At 38.2% G+C, this 23162-nt stretch overlaps 1 protein-coding gene across 1 annotated transcript in view; it reads right to left on the bottom strand.

Annotated features, from left to right (window-relative positions):
- Positions 1-23162, bottom strand: part of zc3h18 (zinc finger CCCH-type containing 18) — a 32293-nt gene that overhangs the window by 8403 nt on the left and 728 nt on the right. The window contains exons 2-13 of the mRNA XM_088339752.1: positions 21625-22625; positions 19063-19147; positions 18288-18430; positions 14994-15089; positions 11979-12121; positions 11407-11436; positions 11138-11252; positions 8877-9142; positions 4748-4930; positions 4492-4617; positions 2102-2194; positions 796-1101 (exon numbers count right to left, since the gene is read on the bottom strand). Coding sequence (XP_088195878.1) covers positions 796-1101; positions 2102-2194; positions 4492-4617; positions 4748-4930; positions 8877-9142; positions 11138-11252; positions 11407-11436; positions 11979-12121; positions 14994-15089; positions 18288-18430; positions 19063-19147; positions 21625-22611 — 2573 coding nt within the window. The 5' untranslated portion in view covers positions 22612-22625. The remainder of the gene's footprint in view (positions 1-795; positions 1102-2101; positions 2195-4491; positions 4618-4747; positions 4931-8876; positions 9143-11137; positions 11253-11406; positions 11437-11978; positions 12122-14993; positions 15090-18287; positions 18431-19062; positions 19148-21624; positions 22626-23162) is intronic.

Here is a 23162-nt window from a genome sequence, read left to right as displayed (position 1 = left end):
TCTATAGGTATTGGGTAATAATTATGCTCAAGACGGAAGACAACAAGAAAAAGGAAGAAAAATTTGCCAAATTTTGACACCTTTTAATAATATTGATTGCACCTAAGCAAAGTGCATTCAATCTTTCAATCGACTGCTTATCTAATATTCTTTGTTTAACTTATTTTATCTATATTTCTTGCGTGCTTTTTAGAAGATCTGTCTAAATTAGTTAAAATATATTTGTAAATAGTTAATGTTTTTGCATTTTATCATTTATTTAAAGCACTGAAGAGTTAATATTTTTAAGTGGTATTTTATTGTTTTGATTTTCAGGGATTTTGTGTTGTTGTTCATGGCTTTAAATAGGTTTCGTGAGTAAAAATGTTTTTGGTAGATCTGTGACTATTTTAATTTATATTTCATATGAAATTACTAAACATTTACTAAATAATTGTGCAAATATATATTTTAATTAATAATATATCATAGAAAAATAAAATCTGAGGAGCCGCTTGGGAGCCGAAAGAGCCTGCTTTCTAGATAGAGCTGTCTTCTTGGGTGTGACCAGTAGAGGGCGGCGGTGCTTGACATGACAATGCCATAATGACTGGCATGTTGCTGTCCTTTCCAAGCACTTTAAAAAAATAAATCTTCCTTTATTGCATTGTCTAGAGTCAGACCGACAAGAACCCTGGTAATGTCAACAATTTAAAGCCCTTCACCCAAAATTCAAGCATTTTCCTGACCTTGAAAACACATTAAAATTCAAGCATTTTCAAGGATCTCAAGCACCTGTACGAACCCTGTGCTTACCTCCGGGGCGGATGCTGTTGTCGTTCTTTCTGCCTTCCTTCCCTCTGGTTGGGTGGCTTCCCAGGTTCCCGGGAAGGTATCTGTCTCACTGTTACACCTCCAACAGCACCACCAGCATTACCATCTACATTGGCCCCAACAATCGTGCCTCCACTCTCCCGTAGATTAGAGGTAGGCTTTCCTCCCTCAGAAGACGGTTTGATAGGCCTGTTGATTGGTACACTAGGTGGTGGTGGAGTCTGAGGTTTTTTTACGGGAGGTTTATCCCTGCGTGGAGTGGGTGCTGCACCCTGCTTCATTGGCATGCTATCGAGAAAAGACAACGTTTTGAAACGTAACCAATACACATGGGCAACATTAGATACATTTACAGGATAATGGTTTTGTCAATTATGTTCTCAATACCAGAAAGAGCATTTGTACTCCAAGAGACAAAATGAAGGTTAGGGTGGTAAACGTTATGTTGACGCAGTTGTGTTAAAAAAACAAAACAAAACGAAATAAGAGTCCGAAATTTGCTTTTGCTACATATCTTAAAGGGTGGAGTGCATCATCTTGTTTAAAAGTCAAAGGTAGAATACTTTCTCTATTAGGTAGGTGTTACAAATGGTTAACTAAGTTCAAAGAGTTTTTTTTACATTATTTTCCAACTGCGCCTATTTACTCTTAGCATATTTTTCGCAGAGCTGTTCAGGCTGCAGAATGAGGGAGGGATGCGGGCAGATTCAGAGCGCCGACATGCTAACCACCGCATTTTTTTGTTAGTGCAGCATGAAAATGGTACAAGATCTGTTTTAAGTACAGTCCAAATGCCAAACCAAACCCCGAAAAAGATGAAAAAAAGTATTTGTGTGAGCAATCCACGTTCTTGCATGCACAGCATAATGAGCTTGACACATGCTGCAATGATAACACAAGCCAGAAGATAGTATCAGCGAGTAAGAAAGTTCCAAATTTGGTACAGCAATTTTAACTGTCCATCAATGGTTTAGTGAAGTTATTTAAAGTGTACATATTTTAATAATTTGTCAATATTAAATGTAATGTTTTTATGCAAAAAATATTTGTCCAAAAATAATTTTTGGGAGGGATAAAAGGTGCTTTATTAAAATCCCCCTAAAAATGTGATTTTTGTTTTTCTCATGACATCGGCAATATGACTACATGTAGCAACACAGGAGGTCGAACTGGGAAAATGGCAGAGAGTTTTGCTGAATTAATATACTAAGTATTTTAACACCCGAATGGAAATATTTAACTACGATATTCAATTTTAAAGCCTGGACATAACATGCATTTCCGTTACCTTTTAGGCATCAATGGAGGAATGTCTGGTTTATTTTTGATATTCCTGGGTACAGCTGAAGCTGGTGACGGAGATGTGGAGAATGATCTTGACCTAAATCGATGAGCAAGGAGACAAATAGAACATGTTAGAGACAAAATGGCCATGCTAATCCTCTCTGAATCCCTGGAAGATGGTTCGTTCCAGAAGATAATAGGGCAGAGTCAAAACGGCAGTTTACAGTTTAGTCATGGTGTTACACCAACAGGCCTCGTGTTGGCTGTATGTCTCTATGAAATCCTGTATAAAAAAGGTCATTAAGCAATATATGTTCACTGAGTACAACTGGGACAACGTCACATTGCTAGGGTAATTATATCCGTATCCTTCTTGTTTGCAGTATTTGGTGTCACTTTTGCAAGAACTCTGATCGCACCTAGGTTTGTTGAAATTTGTTTTAACATACATGGTGTGGCTCTAAGAAAAAAACACAATAGGACTTTAAAAATGTAATATAGTTCACCATATGTAATACATATTTCAGAGAAAAATAAAGTTTTGTTTAACATCTAACAAAATGAAAATATTATTTAAAAAATTTTGGTGGCATTTTTGCTTTAGAGTTGAGTGTAAAAAGTATGAGAAAATGTTAAGGAATTTTTTTTTCTCACGTATTCAAGAAACATTTTGCAGTACATTCCTGTAAAACTCATTTCAATTCCCAATCCAAGACGTACCAAAAAAAAATTGAATGCGGTTGTCCTAAAGACTTTGGAGAATATGGACGGTTTTGGTCTCTATTGGAAGGTAATACACTGAAGTTTTGTCCCAAACTGAAATAATCATTGCAAGTGCTACTAACATTGAGTAATCTAAATTGGAATACACAGAAATAGGGTTTTATTCTCACGTGAATTCTTTTTTGCAATCAAATGCCTGCAGATGAGTGCATCGTGGGCCTTTTAGATGGAAAACAGGTAAAATAATAGCTTAAAGCTTTACACGATACCATGTCAAATTGTATCATAGTCTGAAAGATTTAACATTGTATTTGACACATTTTACTAAGGGTAAGTTTAGGCGTTTCTAAAAGTGGTCATTTGGAGACAACCAGTTTACAGCACTAAAACATTTGCAACCGTGTAATTTATTTGGGCCATTTTTTTTAGACATTTTGAAAAACTTGTAAATGTTTGACTTTTCTTTCCAGAAGTCGACCAATGATTGCGCTCACTTGCATGTAATAATGTTACATAAAAATGAATCAAGGGTGGCACGTTTACTTTGGGGTCTTATTCTGAATACACAGTGTATATCTGCGCATAAAGATTTCATTGGCTAAACAATGTGTCAATCCTAATTTGATTAGGTTAGTACTAGCTAAAGATATTTGGGGTTAAATGAGGCGATCTCCGTTTTATTAATACAAACCCCTATAGGCTAATGCCAGGGCAGCACGGCGGCGCAGTGGTTAGCGCTTGTGCGTCACAGTTCATGTAATGGGAACCTGTCGTGGGTTCAAATCCAGCTCCAGACTTCCTGTGCGGAGTTTGTATGTTCTCCCCGTGCTTGCGTGGGTTTCCTCCGGGCACTCCGGTTTCCTCCCACATTCCAAAAACATGCATTTCAGGTGGATTGGCCGGTCTAAAATGTCCCTAGGTGTGAATGAGCGAGCGAGTGAGTTGTCTGTCCCCGTGTGCCCTGCGATTGGCTGGCAACCAGTTCAGGGTGTCCCCTGCCCACTGCCTGGAGATGGCTGGGATGGGCTCCAGCCCCCCCGCGACCCTAATGAGGATGAGCGGTACGGCTAATGAGATGAGATAGGCTAATGCAGGCTGTGGACTGTGAAAAAAGCCTGCTATTGGCCGAGAGTGGTGTCAATCAAAATATCAGAGGCTTACAGCCATATTGAAAATCATCTGAGGAGTGTGTTTATTTTCAAAGTGGAATTTTGGGGCGAAAGAAACTGAATAGAACAAGCATTGCCAAACGATGCATAAATGCTTTTAGGAGGATTTTTTTATATCCGTCGGCATCATCGTGGGGTTTTGGAGTAAATATTTTACACAGTTGAATTCACTAGATGGTCGTGGATGTAACAGGTCTATATTTACAGACAATCATCCGACGAGCTGACTAACGGGGGACGTAGTTGGTGAGCTATGCCGGCTTTAAATTTTTAGGGTATCTTGTTTCAGACTGATCGTGATGTGTCTGTAATGAATACATTTTGAAATGGTCATAATATCTCGAATCCTAAGAGTTTGAGCTTTCCAATAGTATGTCGCATGGCGTTGATTTTAGTGACTGGGGACATGTGAAATCACGCTTTTATCAAAAGCCTGTAGCCCGGCCAGCCGGCAGGCTGACGGAATGTTAAGGAGTTAAAAAGTGCAATGTGCTAAACAAACCTAGAGCGGCTCCCAGAGAATGAGCTATGCTGAGAGGAGTGGCTGGTGTAGGAACTGAACGAGGAGGAGCGGCTCTGGGAGCGAGATGACCCAGAAGCTGTGTAGGATGAAGAGCGGGACGAAGATCTAGAGCAAAAAAACAGTGCAATCTTACACACAAAGAAAAAATTGACAAAACCATAGGAATAAGGGGATCGTCTAGAAGTCGGGTGGGCTGATAACGAAGACGATTATGATGACCAGCAGAAGCTTATACCGTGAAGAGTTGGACGGAGAAACAGAAGAACCAGAGCGACGATTTCTCCGACGACCTCTTGGTGGGGAGCCTAAACCAGACCTTCTCCTTGGAGATTTTGACCGACGCCATGGATCTTTCCATTCATCTGGTTGTCTCATTGCTTGAGCAAGGTCTTTCTTTGTGGGAGGCTCCATTGGTCGGCTAAAAAGAGGAAACCAACAGATAATGCTAGAGTTATTTCAAAGTTCTTACAAAAAGGATGTTTTACAGTGCACCTGAAAGATGATAGGATGGGTGACTTTATTTAAACAGCCCAGATTGGGATCTCTACCAATTAGTACCCAGTAGTTATACTATTTATACTACTAATCTAAATAATAATATTCATCACAATTGGACAATGTTAGGTGTAAAAAAATAATGTATTGCTATAAAACCAATGTATAGATATAAGACATTATTTGTCAAACTCATGGCCAACATCATATGTAACCCGTGAAACGATGCTGAGCGAAGCATTAGAGAAAAAAATAGGTAACATTGCATCAAACAATAGCTTGTAGTGTTAAATATGTCCACTGGATGTCGCCAAAGCCAAGCGCCACTCGCAAAGCACTCACTGTAGGTGTGTTGTTACCGACTACAGTTAAACTACCGTAGAACTTTGAGGAAACAAATCCCAACATTATTTTTCTTAAAATAAAAGACTGTTTAAGGAAGTACAAAAAAAAAAAAAAAAACGTTACCTAGGTGTCTGCAGTAGTTGAAAGAATCTTTAGCAGCATTTTTTCTATAGCAAAGTTATCTTATCCAGGTAAACATTATCATAAAAAAATAAAAAGCAGAAAGACTTTAAAACCATTAATTCACGATTTAAATTTGTATGCTATTTTTTCACTTTCCAGTCTGAATGAGCTTCACCAAGTTATATAATATATAGTGGAAATTAATTCAATTATTATCATATTATTATATTGTTTTTAAAAAATGCACAGTTGATAAAGGGTACAACAGATTAAATCTCGGTGAAAGAAAAAATATTGAGAAAAATACCCTCACTAATAGTTTTCTAATCAAATCCTACATAACGGAATCACAATTTATTGTGAGCCTCTGAAAAAGACCCCCAGCCCTCCAGCTAAGGCACACTTTTTATGCAATTTATTTACTAGTCCGGGCCCCGTGAGAAGTGTACTTATACCATATGCCCCCACTCGAGCTAAAATGAGTTTGACACCCCCGGGAACAAGAAGAAAATTTCAGATAATACAACCAATTTAAATTGAAGGAACTGTATTCAAATGTTAATGTGTTACACACACAGCAAAATGTACAAAAATGGAAGATTACTTATTTTTATTTTATTTATTTTTATCAAAATGTTTAAAATGGTCTTTGAATTATCTTCTACTAAAGCCAACTTTTAATGTCAGTAACGCATGTTTCTAGATATTAATTGAAGGAACTAAAACTGTAACAGGAATTTCCCCAACGTTGCTTCTAAAGAATTTTCATGAAAGTGACACCGAAGGATTTTCCATGTATTGGTGAGTGCTACAAATGTTCCCATTATAACTGTGACACGATACTAAACCAGGAAGACAATAAAAATGAGCATTGTCATGAGAGCAAGTGATTATCTCACCCAGCGCAGATGAGCTAACATATTGTCTTTGCATAGTAAGTAAATGACTTGTGGTAAATGAAAAATTCCACAAGTGTGATGCAAGTGCAAATAGATGACGCAACACAGGATTCCCTGAAGCTAAAAATATAATCTGAGTGTGTGTTTTAATATGTTGCCAGTAATTAATCAATTATTTCGGGTACTGAAAACAAACGTTTATGAGGCTTCAGGAAAGACACAATCGTGTTTGAAGTGATGATTTATGAAGGGAAATGTGAAAGCTTAATGGAACCATGCATCCCGTCTCTGTGAATCATTCACCTTCACATTGTGACTACTGAAACACAACTATCGCTCGTTTTTTGGGGGTTACATTCAAAAAATAAACTGATATGTGAAATCCATGACATAAAAACGTTTTTTCTTACAATTATTAAACATATTTGATTCAAACATATCATTTAGCAGCCCGACGTGGAAATATTTGAGAAGTAAACTTAAATCTATAGGATTTAAACAAAGTGTGCAATAATTACTTAGACAAAAGCAAGTAGGACCATGAATTTGGGCAACTTTGTTATTTTATTGATTTAAATATCTTTAGCATTAATTATTGGAACACAAACTGTTTGGTAAACTCATTGACCCTTGGCCTGAATACATCGGCAATGCCAATCATGAGAACATGCATTTAAGGTGGCCAGTTGCAAGTTGTTCTCTTTACATTTTCTCTGAAGAGTGGCAAATTGGGAGCCTCAAAACAAAAGTCGAACGACCCAAAAACAAAGATTGTTCAATATGATTGTTCAGTGGAAGGATGCAAAAGGCTTGGTCAGAGAAAAACAAGGAATAGAGAAAAATAAACTGAAAACAGTGGGAAAAAAGGAAAAATAAGGACATCAAAAAAAGTGATAAGGGAAAAAATAAAAATAAACCGAAAGACAAACACAAGAAAAAAAAATAAATAAAGAGTAGAGCATAAGAAAAAAAGTATAGTCTTAGAAGCAAAATGACAGACAAACGTGTCAGCTTCCTCTAGGTAAGCCTCATGTTATGGAAAGTAGATACAAATTTCTCCCACCTTTTGATTATATTTAGAAATGAAAATTTACATGATAGTTTGTGTACTTGGGGTTATTATTTAAATCAATATTGTGTTTTTAAAAAAAGAGGGTTATTTTGACCACTACGAGGCGCTAAAAGACACACTATAGCAGGGGTGGCAAACAAGTTTGACACAAAGAGCTGACATTTTTAACTGAGAGAGTCAAAGAGCCACACCACGCACTGACATGCCATGACAGACAGACACACACACACAAACACACACAGTTAAAAACATATTATTTCCCATAACACACGCCTCTCCTTACAATCCAACAAGTATTGTTCTTGTGTTGATTTCAAGGAAAGTGTCCACCCTCAATACACACAAAAAAAACTAAACATGAAACAAGGCTAACAGCCACAGTATATAGAAAATATGATGAGGCAAAGAGCCGCATTCTTATTGGCCAAGAGCGAACTAATTTTTTTTTCTTTTTTTTTTTTTTCAAAACAAACGTTTGCTTTATTCCGATTTCGAAATCTTAGTTTGGTTCGGAAATTTTGGAATTTTGGTTCGTTTGGCAATTTGCATACTCGGCAGCCAATCAGAAGCCTGCAACGAAGAACTTCGTGCTTCTGGGCTTTCCGAGCATTATAATGTCGTGCATTTGCATATCATTTTCCAGGATAGACAGAATACAAAAGAAAAATGGATAAGTGGTTAGGAATCAAGCCAAAACCTCAGCCCAAGAAGAAATATTAAAAAGAAGCTAACAAAATTTATGACGCTACAAAACGTAAACGTAAATTAAAAGCATCGTGGAAAGAGGAGTTGACGAGGCTTGTAGCAGACGACGCAACGCAAACATTGCATGAATGAAGATGAGTAAATACAGGTGCAGACTGGTGGCAGATGGAAAACATCATATACATGCAATGAATGTTATAAGTAGATTTAAAATAAACTTAATTTTAAAGTGTTTTTGTTATACATTTCTGAGAGTTGAAAGTTGTCTGCCCTGGTGTCCGGTAACTTTTTGTCATGAGTTTCAGACACTGACAATGCATTTTAGGACTTTTCAAGGATCCACGGGTACCATGTGTCAATTGTTTAGCCGAGTTCCATATACCCCTCTAGCACAGCCTATAACTAACAAATTGAGCCAATCTCTCAAAGTTTTGATCCTAATTGCGCTGAAGCTAAACGATCCGAACAGCCAGCGCTGATATTACACATTAGACTTATGCATACGCCTCAACCTGGATGTCTACTTAATATATTCATTCATCGAAGTATCAATTATCTTATTCCTGAGTAAAGTTTATGGTTCTTTATTTTTTTTTGTCGTGTTTAGTGACAAGTGAACAAAAAATAATTCATAAGAATTCCTTTCAGTCACAGGTTTGAGTCTCCATCCGTCTTTCTCAATATCAATATATCCAAGCAGTAGTTCTGATAGAAATGTTACTTACTTGGGTGCCAGGATTAAAGGTGACTGTGGTTTGAGTTTGTTATCGTCTTTTTTCTCCCGCAGGTCTCGAGGAGGTCGCATTTTCGGCTTCTCCTTCTCATCTCGTTTTATCCTGTCTCTCTCCCACTCTTCTTTCCGCCTCATGCGCTCCTTCTCTCGTTCTCTCTCCCGCTCTCGTTCTCTTTGCCGGCGCTCTCTTTCGCGGTGATCTCGCTCCCGCTCTCGATCTCTGTGCCTATCCCGAGGGTCCCGTTCCCTTTCACGATCCTAGAATGGACACAAAACATTGTTTTTATTTATTATTATTTCCGATAAGCTAAAAAATAACACCATCTCCCAAAAGAGATTTAGAAGTAATTTTCATTAGTCTGGATCAAACTTCTTAACTGGTGCGTTATAGCAGCGTTTTAATTAAGTTCTTGAATAAACTTTTGAAAATTCCCACCATGATTAAAGAGGGGCCTATCCAGCTAATGAAGTTCAACATCACATTAGTAACAATAACAGCTGAGGTCCAGCTCATCTCTGAAAAGCAGGAAAACACTTTACACCGACCACAACGGCGACCAGATGAAGAAGATGTTTTATAGGGGTAACACCAGGAGGGCTTCTCCTGCTACTGACAACCATGAAAACCAATAGTGATTTGTGTGGGGGGAGCAAACCCCTACATTAAAAACCTGGCCTGGAGAAGGAAAGGCGCAGATAGGCTTTACTTCGCCAAGACACACCACAGGAGATTATACCCCGACAACCCAGGCAGTTAAAGGATCCGTGAACACATGTCAAAAAACAAATTTAAACATATTTCTCTCATTAACTGTGGTCGTAAGAGAAAGGGAAAACATTTAATTTGTCGAAATGGCAGGAATTCCAACCTCGCTTTTACTTACAAAGTCATTACCATAAAATTCGGACTGTAAGCCGCAAGCCTTATCCCAAACTCTGAACCCCGCGGCTTATGCAATGATGCAGCTAATTAATGCATTTTATCTAATGGTTGCCAGGGGCGCTCAAGCAGCAAAGGTAAGTGTGAGGCAGGTGGAATATATATGTGAAAGTTTAATGTAACATACAAAAGCAACGTCCAACGAAGCAGAAATGTTTCAGGTCGATTCCCATTTATCTGTCGGCAATATCGTGTGTTTTAAAATAAATATTTGACATGACTGGATTCTATGGGCTGTCCTTGATGTAAGAAAGCCATTTTCGCAGACATTCAAAGTTGAAGACGGGCAGGGGACGTATTGGTGAGTTACCTCGGCTTTATAGTTTACGGGTATATTATTTCATACGGTTTATGATGTTTCTGTGGTGAGTATATTTTGAAATGGTCATCATATGTTGAATCCCGAGTTTAAGCTTTCCAATGATATGTGGCATGACGTATTTCAGTGACTGGTGACATTGTACAGATACAGTGTTACGGTGTTAGAATGCCAAGTCAAAGTCCAGACCTCAATCCAATTAAGAATCTATGGAAAGAACTGAAAACTACTGTTCACAAACGCTTTCCATCCAACCTCACTAAGCTTGAGCTGTTTTGCAAGGGGGAATGAGCAAAAATCAGTTTCTCAATGTGCAAAACTGATAGAAATACCCCAAACGACTTGCGGCTGTAATCGCAGCAAAAGGTGGCGCTACAAAGTATTAACTCGATGGGGCCGAATAATTTTGCACACCCCCTTTTTGTTTTTTTAAAAAAGTTTAAAATATCCAATTAAGTGTGTTCCACTTGATGATTGTGTCCCACTTATTGTTGATGCTTCACAAGAAATTAGTTTTATATCTTGATGTTTGAAGTCTGAAATATGGCGAAATATGGCAAAAGTTCAACAAGCACAAAGTTCAAGGGGGCCAAATAGTTTCACAAGCCACTGTAAGTTTTTGTTTATCAAAAGTCCAGCAGCCCACGTGCCCATTCACTCAAGTTCACATGCAACCATTTGTAACTACTGATTTTCTTTTTAGAGACCAAGTCAAATGCAGAGCTGCCTTTTTCTCACCTTTGCAAGAAGTAAAGCGTGTTCTAAGTTGCCCTAAATATCGCGCTATAAGCTATCAAATGTGTGTTTTGTTAGTGAAACGAAAATATGCACTGAATTTTCTTATTTATTTCAACACAGCTTTGTGCACATGTATGCGAGCGATGTGGAATGACAAGTGATGAATGTATCTTTAGATGACGGATATGAGGAAAAAAAGAGAAACAAAGCGAATGAACAGCCATTAAAAAGTGCTGGAAAATGGGAGTATACTTACATTATAGTGATAAGGAAGCGGAGCTTCTGTATACTGCACCCTGAAGTTTTCATATTGTCCGCCTCGCCAGAGGGCCTCCATTTCATAGTCATAATATGGATCAGCATATTGATCACTGCAAAAATGTAATGCACTCAGCAAAAATATTGGTGAACATCTTTATTTGCATTAAACATTTACCAATTACTCTGGACTATTTGTTTTCTCGGTACACTGACAAATAACTGGGATAATATAGTAAGCTTTATTGAGTAATAAGTTATACTTACGCATATATTGGCTCTCTGACGTCCATTTCTCTGAAAGAGAAAATCAAACATCAATGAGTGAACTTTTCTATTCTATTGTCTTGTCCTTGGTAAACAATAAAAACAAGAGTTTTAATAATAATAAAAAAAAAGCTTGAGCAAGGATAAAAACAAATAGTTTATTTTTACAGTACTAACGGTTATCGAATGCGTCACTTGTGATGTTACCCATAATGTACCCACATGAGTATGTAATTTGTTAAGATTACTGTATGTTTAAATGGTCATAGTTGAGCACAAAGTGGAAAAATCAAGTCAGATTTCTGATTGTGGCGCTTTTAACTAATTTGGTGTGATCACACTGTAAATATAGCACGTTATATCATAACCATAATGTAATCGGGGGTTTACACTATGGTCGGCAGACAACAACTATTGCAAATGTATTTAGCTAAGAAGGAAGAGTCACATTAAAATATTTTCCATAATCTATTACACCAACTGAACATCCTCATAACAGTTTAAGGAGCTTTAGTAAATAAGGGATTATTTTCAAAGAAAGAATCAATGTAGTAATTGTAAGGGTATCATACTCTCTGATTATGCGGTAGTTGCGTTCCCTTAAGAACTCGTTCTCCTTGTCAAATTCTCTCTCATCTTCTCCAATAGTTACATTGAAACGTTTCTCCTCAAAGTCTGGCTCTTGTTCCTTTCGAATCGTGGCCTTCTTCAACATCTGCAGGACATGACAACCAAGAACATTTGCTTGAAACATGAAAGTAGCACATGCTTGTTTCAAAAGAAGGAGTAAGAAAGGCAATGCCCTAAATTGTTAAAATGTTAAATTCACTTCTGAACTTAAAATATGGCATCCATCTCAAATGGTATTTAATTGTGAGTTCTGCCCTACAGTGATGTACAGGGCTGCCACAAATTAAAAATTTGATTGTCAATTCATCTATTTTCTCCTGGGGTTGGTCATTTAATCTTGCCTACTACAGGCATAGGTGACTATCTGGCTATAGATAATGTATAAATAGGGGAGTAATGCATTAGCAAGCGGCTACTATTTTTTATTTAATACTATATAACCTTAAATCAGGTATACCGGAGCTATGAGGGTTATGACCACACAAGGTACATTGTGAAAATTGGCATTTTTCTGCTTTCTACCACAAAAAAAAGTTAGTTGGCTCTCTTTCGCTGCAGGCAGACCTCAATGAATTACAACTCGTGAAACGGGTCTTCAAAAAAATTAATACGAGGCATTTTAAACACAATTTAAGAAAAACTTCCGAGTGCAGCAGACCACAAAATCTACCAGTGGGCTGTGATTAAATGATTGCCTCTCTTTATGTACCTCTCCATCCCTCTGGACGATTACGGATGTTCCTCTACTTCCGTCAAATCGACTTACGGAAAACGGTAGATACAGGGATGACGAAAAATGAAAAGTGAAATATTTTGTATTGTGTGCACCTTTTTTAGAGTACAGCATATTACTGTAGTGCTTCTTTCTGCCGCTACCGGCGTGTGGGCGCTGTGAGAGATCACCCAGCATCCACCCGGAAAAAAAATCCACTTCCTCTTCCTGGTTCGTGTGTAAACATAGTCGTATACTGTACTGCATCTCTAGGGCGCTAAGAACTTTGACATTTATATTGTCTAACATCTCGTGCATCTATTCAATATGGTTGGTGCAAAGTGTAAATAAGAAACGAGCCGTTTATTTTGAAATGAAAGTAAAATAAGAAAGCTTGATGCGGTTGAGAAAATGTTCTGAACGCTTTTTTTCGGCCACTTTTTACCACGGAGAAGGACCTCCTGAAACCCATCTCCCAAAAGTAGGTTAAACCTCACTTTATTTATCTTTATAGTGCATATTATTTTATGAAATGTTTATTTTTCAGTACAAAACTATACAGGTTACTTATACAAGCCTTAAATATACTTATATAAATCTTAAACATACAAAATATAGCACTGAAGCAACTTACGAACAAGTTCAACTTATGAACAATCGTCTCGTTCTTAAGTAGGGCAGCGTCTGTACTTGTTTAAAGTGAGCGCAACAGATTAGGTATAGAATAACTTAGCCAGATTTGTCTTTTTCTGCTCATATGCATTTAAACTCATTTCAGCGAGACACCGGAGAAATGTACTTTAAATGTGTGGTTATAGCAAGTATGTTGTACTGCTGTTTTGTACCAAAATGCCAAAACACCTAACGGTCTTATCCATCAACTTCTTTCCATATTTGTCGGAGAAGCCAACATTTTCCCACTCTTGTGATTAAAATGACAAAATTAGGTTTCTCAAGCTCCCCCAATCGCGTGAGAATTTGCACATGCGCCCCAGACATTGTATTTTTTTCTTGAACAAATCTGCAATCACATGTGAACCAAACAGTCGGAACTATATCTGAACAGAAACTTAACCTTTGCAATTAAAGACACGCATATGTGTTTAAGTCAAAATTTGAAGTTACAAAAAGGTGTAAATACAAATATTTCTCTGAAGTCCAAGAGGGAGTCATGGTAACATGTATTTTTTATCATGGGGAGGAATTTTCTTTTTTTTGCAATTTCCTACATGCAGTTAAGAAAGATCTTAGCCGTCAATATTTGAAATAAATATAGATCATTTGTTTTCTTTTGTTGTAATAATTTACGATCGCCAGTCCTGATAAACTGTCACGTACTACCTGATGAATTTGACCAATTAATATTGGTTTCAAATGATTTTAGGGGTGTTTTCTAGTCCAAGGTTTAATGGTAAATCATGTAGCTACATAGTTCTGTGTGCATTTGATACATACAAGTATGTTGCTCGCTTAGATATGTAAGAGTAAAGATGGAGGTTGGAAAAAGTCACCTGAAATTATTTGTGTGAACACTCGGCAATATCTATGTTTTACACGGAAATTTATGGACACTGACTCACCATTGAAATAGCAAGATAAAATCGCAAAACAACAATGATGATGATCCATTGTTTGGGATCAGTTACCCAAAAAGTTTGATGTAAATACTGCAAAGATGAATTACTGTACAACAGCAACACAACCACAATGATTCAGCACTTGGGAAAAAAAAACTTTTCAACTAAAACAAAGATAGGGTTTGATTGTATTAACCATTTAACGATTAACATCAGGTAATAAATATTGATTTTCACGTGACAATAAATCGGAAAACACTGCTGCTTGAGTCACAAGCATCACAAAAACCAGCTAACCTCCTTCAGTTATGAAAATATGGTAATTATTACATTTGATGCAAGTCAGGCTTTTTTGTTTTATTTTATTAATGTTAAGTTGGCATAAATTTGTTTTAACTATTATGCAATAGAACGAACAGTGTTTACAACTAAAGGTGCTACCTATCAATATAGTGTAACAGGAGACATTTTGATGTACATGGAGGTTCATATTGTGTTACTCTTCTAGCATGTTGAAATTTACTAGTACCTGTTTAAATGCCCGACGTTTCTGACTGAAATTAAGTTATCAATTCTACTGCCTATCTAAGGGAGTAAAGGACAATGCTGCCACTACTCCTCAAAACCACATACATCATTAGCCAGTTTTTTTAATATTTAAAAGGTACCTCTTTGGCATGCCTGAGGCCTCTCTCCCATGCACTTTCTGCAGGTGGTTCTACAGGAGGAGGGGGAGGCGGGAGTTCTTCTACTGCAGGTGCAGTCTGAAAGACAACAAATCATTGCAGTTATACAGCTAGTTCAAACATTTCAATTACAGTACTGTATTCCCTCGTTATTTTGCGGCTGAACTTTTGCATCCTTAATACATGGTTGATTTCTTTTCTGCTAAAAGGTTCCACGAATACCGTGCATTGCTGCATCTTGTGTGCTCACAAGGCGTGCTGGTGCATGGCTTTCCAGGGCATTGCCTTACACTGTGAATGGACTGATACAATTGTGACATCTACAATATATGGATCGATATAACTGTGGCAAGTAAGCAAGTATTCAAAAAGTTTGCGTAGATCATTTGTATCTGTACAAGTTTGCGTAGATCATTTGTATCTGTACAAGTCAAAAGCGCTTTGAGGCATAAAAAATATCCCGGTTGATGGTAACTGCATTTGTGCAGTAGTATGCATAATTACCGTATTTTCCGCACTATATGGCGCACCATGTTATAAGGCGCACCTTCAATGAATGATATATTTTAAAACTTATGCCATACATAAGACGCACCCCATTATAAGGCGCTATAAGTGCATGCTGGTTTAAGATCAGGTAATTGTGCAATTTTGTAATTGTAATCCTGTGCAGTCCTTCGAGACATTTTTGGGATTAAGGGCTATTTACGGTAAATAAATGTGACGACTTGACTACAGTAGAGAATGTAGTTACTTCATGCAACCTCTAGATGTTGCCACGCTCAAGGGAATGTCAACAAAATATTCAAAAAGGTCAAACTTTATTAACAAACAAGCTTTCCACAACTCCATTCACTCCCAAAATAAATAAACAGCCGTTTTATTATTTTCTCTGAGGTAAAGCATTTTCGTGACACATCTTTGAACAACATCGACATATCATTTTATTTTTTGTCCATTTAGTCAACACGCAAAGAAAAAAACGTCTGATACTGTTATTTTAAATGAAACGTTAGTGCAATCGCAATAAAGTGACACTCGTAATGTGCAAAAACAACGAGTGCAAAGCAATAACATAATAACTGTAAAATGTAAAACGTAAACACACAAAAGAAAAACAAAGATCACTCTATAAGCTCCTCATCGACGAATCCCTCGAATTCTTCTTCTGCTGTGTTCGAATTGACCATATCTCAGTGAATGGGCCATCCAACACGTCCGGTGTTTTTGTGCCAGCGCTGTTGCCTTCATACGTATAGTTATCGTACTGACACTTCTGCTTGCCGCTCTTTGTTGAACAACCCACTGTTCAAGTGTCTCCTCTAACTCTGGCCATCTTGCTTTATTGCCACGGAAACTTTGTTGAGTTTTCCTTACTTGGCGGAGCTTATCTTCATCTTTTCTCCACTTCCGTACCATCGATTCATTTAAGTTTAACTCTCTCGCTGCCGCTCTATTGCCGTGTTGTGCTGCGTGACTGATCGCTTTGAGTTTAAACTCGGCGTTGTACGCGTGTCTCTTAACAGGAGCCATTTTCTTATACAAATGCACGTATGAAAGAGAATCTCGCTCTCTCTCTCTCTCTCGCTCTCTCTCTCTCTCAAACGTGACATTCTGAATAATTCTTCGTTTGTTTAAGGTAAATTGTGCTTTACATCTTCACCAGTCATAACCCTGGATTCAGACACTGTATTTGTTGAATATGAATTAAGCAGTTTAATGGGGTAGCCATTTTGCCACTTAGTAAACAAATACAACACGAGCCCCGGCAACTACCAATCGTTTAATATTTCCCAGTATGCACAGCGCGAAAAATGGAGTCGGCGGCTGTTTCTCGTAGTTGCGAGACCTTGCGAATTTAATATTGAGCCATATATAAGGCGCACTGTGTTATAAGGCGCATGGTCAGCTTTTGAAAAAAAACAAGACTTTTAGGTGCGCCTTATAGTGCGGAAAATACGGTACATATATAATTCATAATGTTGCCCTATAATAAACATATTGTCCATTTAGCTTCGTCATAAATCACATAATTTTGGGCATTATGGAACAAATCAATCGCGAAAATCAGGAGAAAAATGCAAGTTTCATTGTGCCCTTTACCAATCAAAAGGGTGCTCTGATTAAGATTGTAATTGCGCAGTCTGAATATAGCAACAACATTTTCATTTTAATGGAGGTCAGCCATTTTCACACTTGCCGTTGACTGAAATGACATCACAGTGCATGAGTGGTGAGCTGACCAACACTAGATAACCCAAATAGCTCACTAACTACCGGTAACTCACTTGTGAGCCGCTCAAGCTAGAACATCAAATGGAGATGTTACCTGGTACATCTAATGTTTGACAACATACTATTGAAATCATTGTTGCCACTCTGCACGACCCAACCTAATTTTGGCAAATGTGGTAAGTGCGTGAAAAAAAAAATCTAAATACACACATTTTACATGTTTTCCTGGGAAAAAAAATTGTTATTCTATAGAGGTTACAATTTACATAATCTCCAGCTGATATAACATTACCATACATTAAAAATGTCAACAATTTGGGTCAAGTGTATAGGCCCCATTAATATTTACAAGCACAGGCTTCGGCATGGACTTGTCTGAATAGTGACATACATTCATCATAATTGATGCTTGAGACTCCTGCCATCATAATCTGGCAGGAGACCCACGCTTTAAAATGCAAAAGTGCTGCAGTTTCCCTCCTAATCAGGGGTTTACACTATGGTTGGCAATGACTGGGACACTTACGTGGCTGTTGCATCAAACCTTTGGGCCAAATAAGTTTTTAGTTTAATCTTCAGAAATTAAAACCTCATCGAAAAAGTGAGATTTTGAACATTGTTTGCTAATATAATACCATTTACTTGGCACGATTTATTTATTTTATTTTATTGCAAGAATGATAAGAAGACCTCACCTGGTCTGTTTGAGCCATAAGATGAAAGCTGTACTATTAAGTGGGCATTCTCCAATACAATCCTACTTCTTTCCCATATAGACAAAGAAAGACATTGCGTGTATTTCAGGAATGGCCCTACAAGTCCAGGAGCTTTATGGAAAACTAGTTCTAATATTACTCGGATGTCATTGTAATATCATATGCGATATGACGGTGTCAAAGATTTTTTGAATCGGGCACATTCTTCCCTCACGAGCATCTGGAGGAAGCTACTGCAAACCCTGTGGCGGCGATCACTTGGCTTTAGGCAAGTGGACCGTTACCCACAAATGCAAACCTACTTAAACATTTGAGCAACACTTACCCAATTAGGTAATAGTGGCAATGGTCCTCCCGGTTGAGTTCCATTAGGTGAGAAGAGGTCTGGCTTTGTGATGAGGGAATAGTTACCTTTGTCATTGACACCCGGGTGGATAAACCTACAGTTCATACCCCAAGTACAATTGCCTAATAAAAAAACAACAACACCAGAAAAAAAATGTATTTTAAAGTAAAGAAATGTAAACACATGTCAGTTAGTAAGAAATATGAATTGTAAATATCTAAAGTAAGTGTGTGAGGTGAGTTTTACCTATGATACATAAAATCAAACACACAACACAGCTGCCAGAATGGGTGAATACGGCCATGTATTAGTGCATCATAAAAAATAAAATAGTGCAAAGTATTTGTTGTACAACCATCTGACTGATTAAGTAAAAAAATGTGTAGAACAATGACCTTGTGAATCAAACAATTCAGAACAAAAGAGTTTGTAAATGCAATAAGGCTACTAAACATAACTAAAGCCAGGACATCAGTTGCAACACAGAATTATATTTAAAATCAAAAGGATTCAATGTACTGATCTCGATATATTAAACAGCAAAGCTTATTTTGAAGTTAGATTTGGCCCACCTTTGGCATCTTATCCTGTTACCCAGACTATAGCTTGCCAACTACTACAGTTGTGTGTCAAGACTTGCATCAGCAGACGTATCATAATCGTGTGATTTTTTTTTTTACAATTATTCCAAATTGTAATAGCAGTGTGAAATAATCATCAAATTTGGAGCTCATTGCACAGCCTAGTTACTTACCTTTGATAAAGAACCTGCAGATAGGACGAGGTCTAATTTTTCTATCTGAGGGATCTTTAACCTCCCCCTCTTCCAGATCATCATCCTGTAACCACAAAAAAAAATCACTTTTACATTGGACCAGACATGGTTTTAGTACAAATAATTTTATTGTGTGTGTTCAATACAGTATCCATCCATTATCTGAACCCATTATCTTATCCTCAGTAGGGTTTCAGGGGTGCTGGAGCCCATCCTAGCTATCTTCGGGCAGTGGCCAGGGGACACCCTGAACTGGTAGCCAACTAGCCGCAGGACACAGAGACAGACAACTCACTCGCTCATTCACAACTAAGGACAATTTGGACTGGCCAATCAACCTGACATGCATGTTTTTTGGAATGTGGGAGGAATTCGGAGTGCCTGGAGGAAACCCACGCAGGCACGGGCTGAACATGCAAACTCAGCACAGAAAGGCTGGTAGCTGGATTTGATCCGGTGACCTCAGAACTGTGCCGCAGACAGCCACTTTATACATATTTTTCTTACAACAAACGGGGAAGAAAATACCCAAACTTATCACAATTTAATTGTCTTCAAGTTTAAAGGTATTGTGCAAAATGTGGAACTTTTTTACTTGCTGACGACGTCATCTTATGGCTTGAATCGTCATTTAAGCTTCTGTCAAGCTCCTCATGTTATGCGTGCAAGTAAATGTATTTTCTTGATGTGGTCGGAAAAACTTTTTTCCATCTTTTGGGGGGCTTAGGTTGGCGCTTGGCCTGCATTTAAAAAAGGCCTTTACTTACGTTTACCATTTTCACGAAACAAATAACTACAATGACCAGCATAAAGTCATTCTCCAACACGTTTTATCAAGAATATCAGGAATATGGCAGTATTACAACTTATTTGTTTTTGAAGATTTTGAAGAATAGCAACCCATAGGGTCATTTCTGATCCCACTTATGCAACCAAGTGATATGCTTTAACCCCGCCTAAAAGCCATCAGTCTGTTGAGAAGCAAAGACGTGTCGTGTAAGATGTCACCAGTCACTCACTCATCCTTTCGGAGTCTGCAAGTAGCCACTTTTGAAAACTCCTAGACATACCCTTAGAAAAAATTTCAAAATACTAATGTTTAGTTTGTCAGATTGTGATCAAATTGGACCTGGGACTCAGGTAAGGCTTCATGCATTTGCCCCAGATATTTTCCAGCTAAGATGCCCATTCTACACTTCTCTTTCATGTGATTGCAAAATAAGAAAAATAAATTCTGCGTGGTCCAACTCAACTTGCTTATGTTAGTGGCACATGCAGTTATTATCTAATTTGGGATAAAACTTCAGAGTGTTGCCTTTGAAAAGAGACCAAAACCATCCATATTCTCCAAACAGTTCAGCAACAGCATTCAATTTACTTAGAGTATGTCTTGGATTAAGAATTTAGGTGAATGTTACAGGATTATCAAGAGGTGAATTTTAATTAAACAGCGCCCTCTTTTGGGGAGCTTTGTTAGGGTTTCCAGTCATAAATTAAAAAACAAAACAAAAAAAACAAAAAAAAACCCCCAAAACACGCAGTGTTAGACGATTAGACAATCAGACGACGTTACATCGCAATGTCGATCAAAATTCGGTTAACCGTGCAGCCCTAATTAGAAAGGCTTTGAACTCAGTTGGGCAATGTTAATGCACACTTAAAAAAGGAAAATATTTTACTTTTAACTTTGCAAGGACACCTCAACGACGCTAACATATTTTTGCACTATAATAACTGCGGATTACTGTTTTGGTTTAACGGAGAAACTTTATAATTAGTGCTATTGGTAGTGCACTTGGTATTGGTGACCACTCATGAGTTCAACACCTGTATCAATCGGAATTTTTTCTGATCTGAAGTCCCGAGGGTAGATTTCAAGTGTGAATGTGTCCTTGTAACAAACCCACTAGTTGACACTAGTTAATATTTTGTGTAAAAGCTCAATGACTTGTTGAAAAATGTTCTGCATTTAAAACGTCATAGTAAGGAGCCGCTTTTGAAGGTGAATCGGAATAACTGTGCTGTAACAATTCTTACAATTCCGTTTTTACTTGTAGCAAAGGTATGATTCAAATGTGAAACAACTATTAAAGATATGTTAAAAACGTTTTTCCATGCCAAGATCGAAACATTTACATTTGTTTGTATCGACTTCATTTGTAACAAAGCAAAACAAAATTGAAATACATTTCCGTTGCTTATCCAAGTCAGGTAAACGCAAACAAATTGCAAACTTGTGAAAAGTCACAAAAAAGTAATTTAAAGTCCATGAACCTGAACCTTGAAGAATTTTCTTACTACATTTAATTTATATTCTTCAAAAAAATGTTTACCTGAATTTTCTAATTAGATGTGCGTAAAATAAAGAGAAGATAAAGTGTGTCCCGAACCTCAGCACGGATACCGGCATACATTATTTTTTTCCAAGTCAGGCGCAAATCTTTAGAGAAGTCGAAATGACAATTACGTACGTCCATCATATTGCCAAGCGCACAGGTGATCACTCCCAGACCAGTCATCAGAAAAAACATGAAAACTTACATCAATCTCTCCTTCGTCAATCTCTCCATCATCCTCTTCTTTCCTCCTGTCTCTGAAGGATTCTCTGCGAACTTTAGAGTGATCAGTCCTTCTCGACTCATCATCTGTTGGAGACGGGGGTAGGATCGGTTTCTTTTCTTGCTTCTTTACAGTCACATCTTTGCTCACTTCTTCCAAAGCTAGCTTTGCATCCTCTTCTTCCTCATCCTCTTGTGTTGGGATGTTGGGCTCCTCTGGTACCTCCTCGTCATAATCCAACTCATGTTCATCGAGCTCACGGGAAACAGAGGGGGAGTCTTCCTTAATGCCTCTCGACACAGTAGCTCTTCCCTCTGGACCACGTAAAATGACATTCTGATCTTTTGCAATGGTTTTGAGTCCTTCCTTAATGTTTTCTTCCTCTTCATTCTCCTCATCTTCATCGTCCTCAACATCAGCACCAAGGTCTGCAGCATCATTCCTGTTGTCTACGTATGGTTTGGACGAATCCTTTTTAATTGAGACGAAATGATTGGTTTGTTCTGTCTCAGATTCAGGTGGATCCAGTACTTGATCCTCAACATCTTCTACCTCATTCTCTCCATCCAACTGTCCATCATCATCTTTATAATCTACATAATCATCATCGTCGTCATCATTGTCGTCATCCCCTTCCATCAACAATATAGCCTCACTTTCTTGTCCGGGTTCACCAGCTTCTACAACGGGTTCATCATCCTCTGGGTCTGAAACAAAGTCAGCTACAACCTCATCTTCCTCTTCTACCAATGCCCGTGAGGCTAGAGTTTCTCTTGTAATTGCGACACCCTCCTGCTCCTCGTCGTCCTCCTCTTCTGATAGTTCTCCATTCTCTTCATAGAGTAGCTCACTTTCCGAGATAGCTCTATCCTCCTCTTCATTTGGTGAGTCCAATAACTCACTCTCAGAAATGTTCTCTTCCTCCACAGGCGACTGCAATGACGGAGTAGGGCTTTCAGGCGTATCCATTTGCGAATATTTTACTGGAGGGAAAAAGAAACACGATCAGAGTACAGTAATATATTGGCTATTTATATGAAAATATTTTGGAGAACAACTAAATTGCAGGGCAGCACAGCGGCGCAGTGGTTAGCGCGTGTGCAGGCACAGTTCTAAGGTCTTGGGAACCTCCTGTGTGGGTTCAAATCCAGCTACCGGACTTCCTGTGTAAAGTTTGTATGTTCTCCCCGTGCTTGCGTGGGTTTCCTCCGGGCACTCCGGTTTCCTCCCACATTCCAAAGACATGCATTTCAGGTGGATTGGCCGGTCCAAATTGTCCCCAGGTGTGAATGAGCGAGCGAGTTGTCTGTACCTGTGTGCCCTGCGATTGGCTGGCAATCAGTTCAGGGTGTCCCCTGCCCACTGCCCGGGATGGGCTCCAGCTCCCCCGCGACCCCACTGAGGATAGGCGGTGCAGCTAATGAGATGAGAACTAAATTGCAATGAAAGCCTCCTGTACAATGATGTTTTTATAATGCAGCTATCCACACTTAATGCAGTTGTACCAGATAGGTGCACTA

Source organism: Urocampus carinirostris, chromosome 7, assembly GCF_059441175.1.
Source record: "Urocampus carinirostris isolate Australia breed hairy pipefish chromosome 7, RoL_Ucar_1.0, whole genome shotgun sequence".
Lineage (NCBI taxonomy): Eukaryota > Metazoa > Chordata > Actinopteri > Syngnathiformes > Syngnathidae > Urocampus > Urocampus carinirostris.
This window is presented reverse-complemented; position numbering and strand designations above follow the sequence as displayed.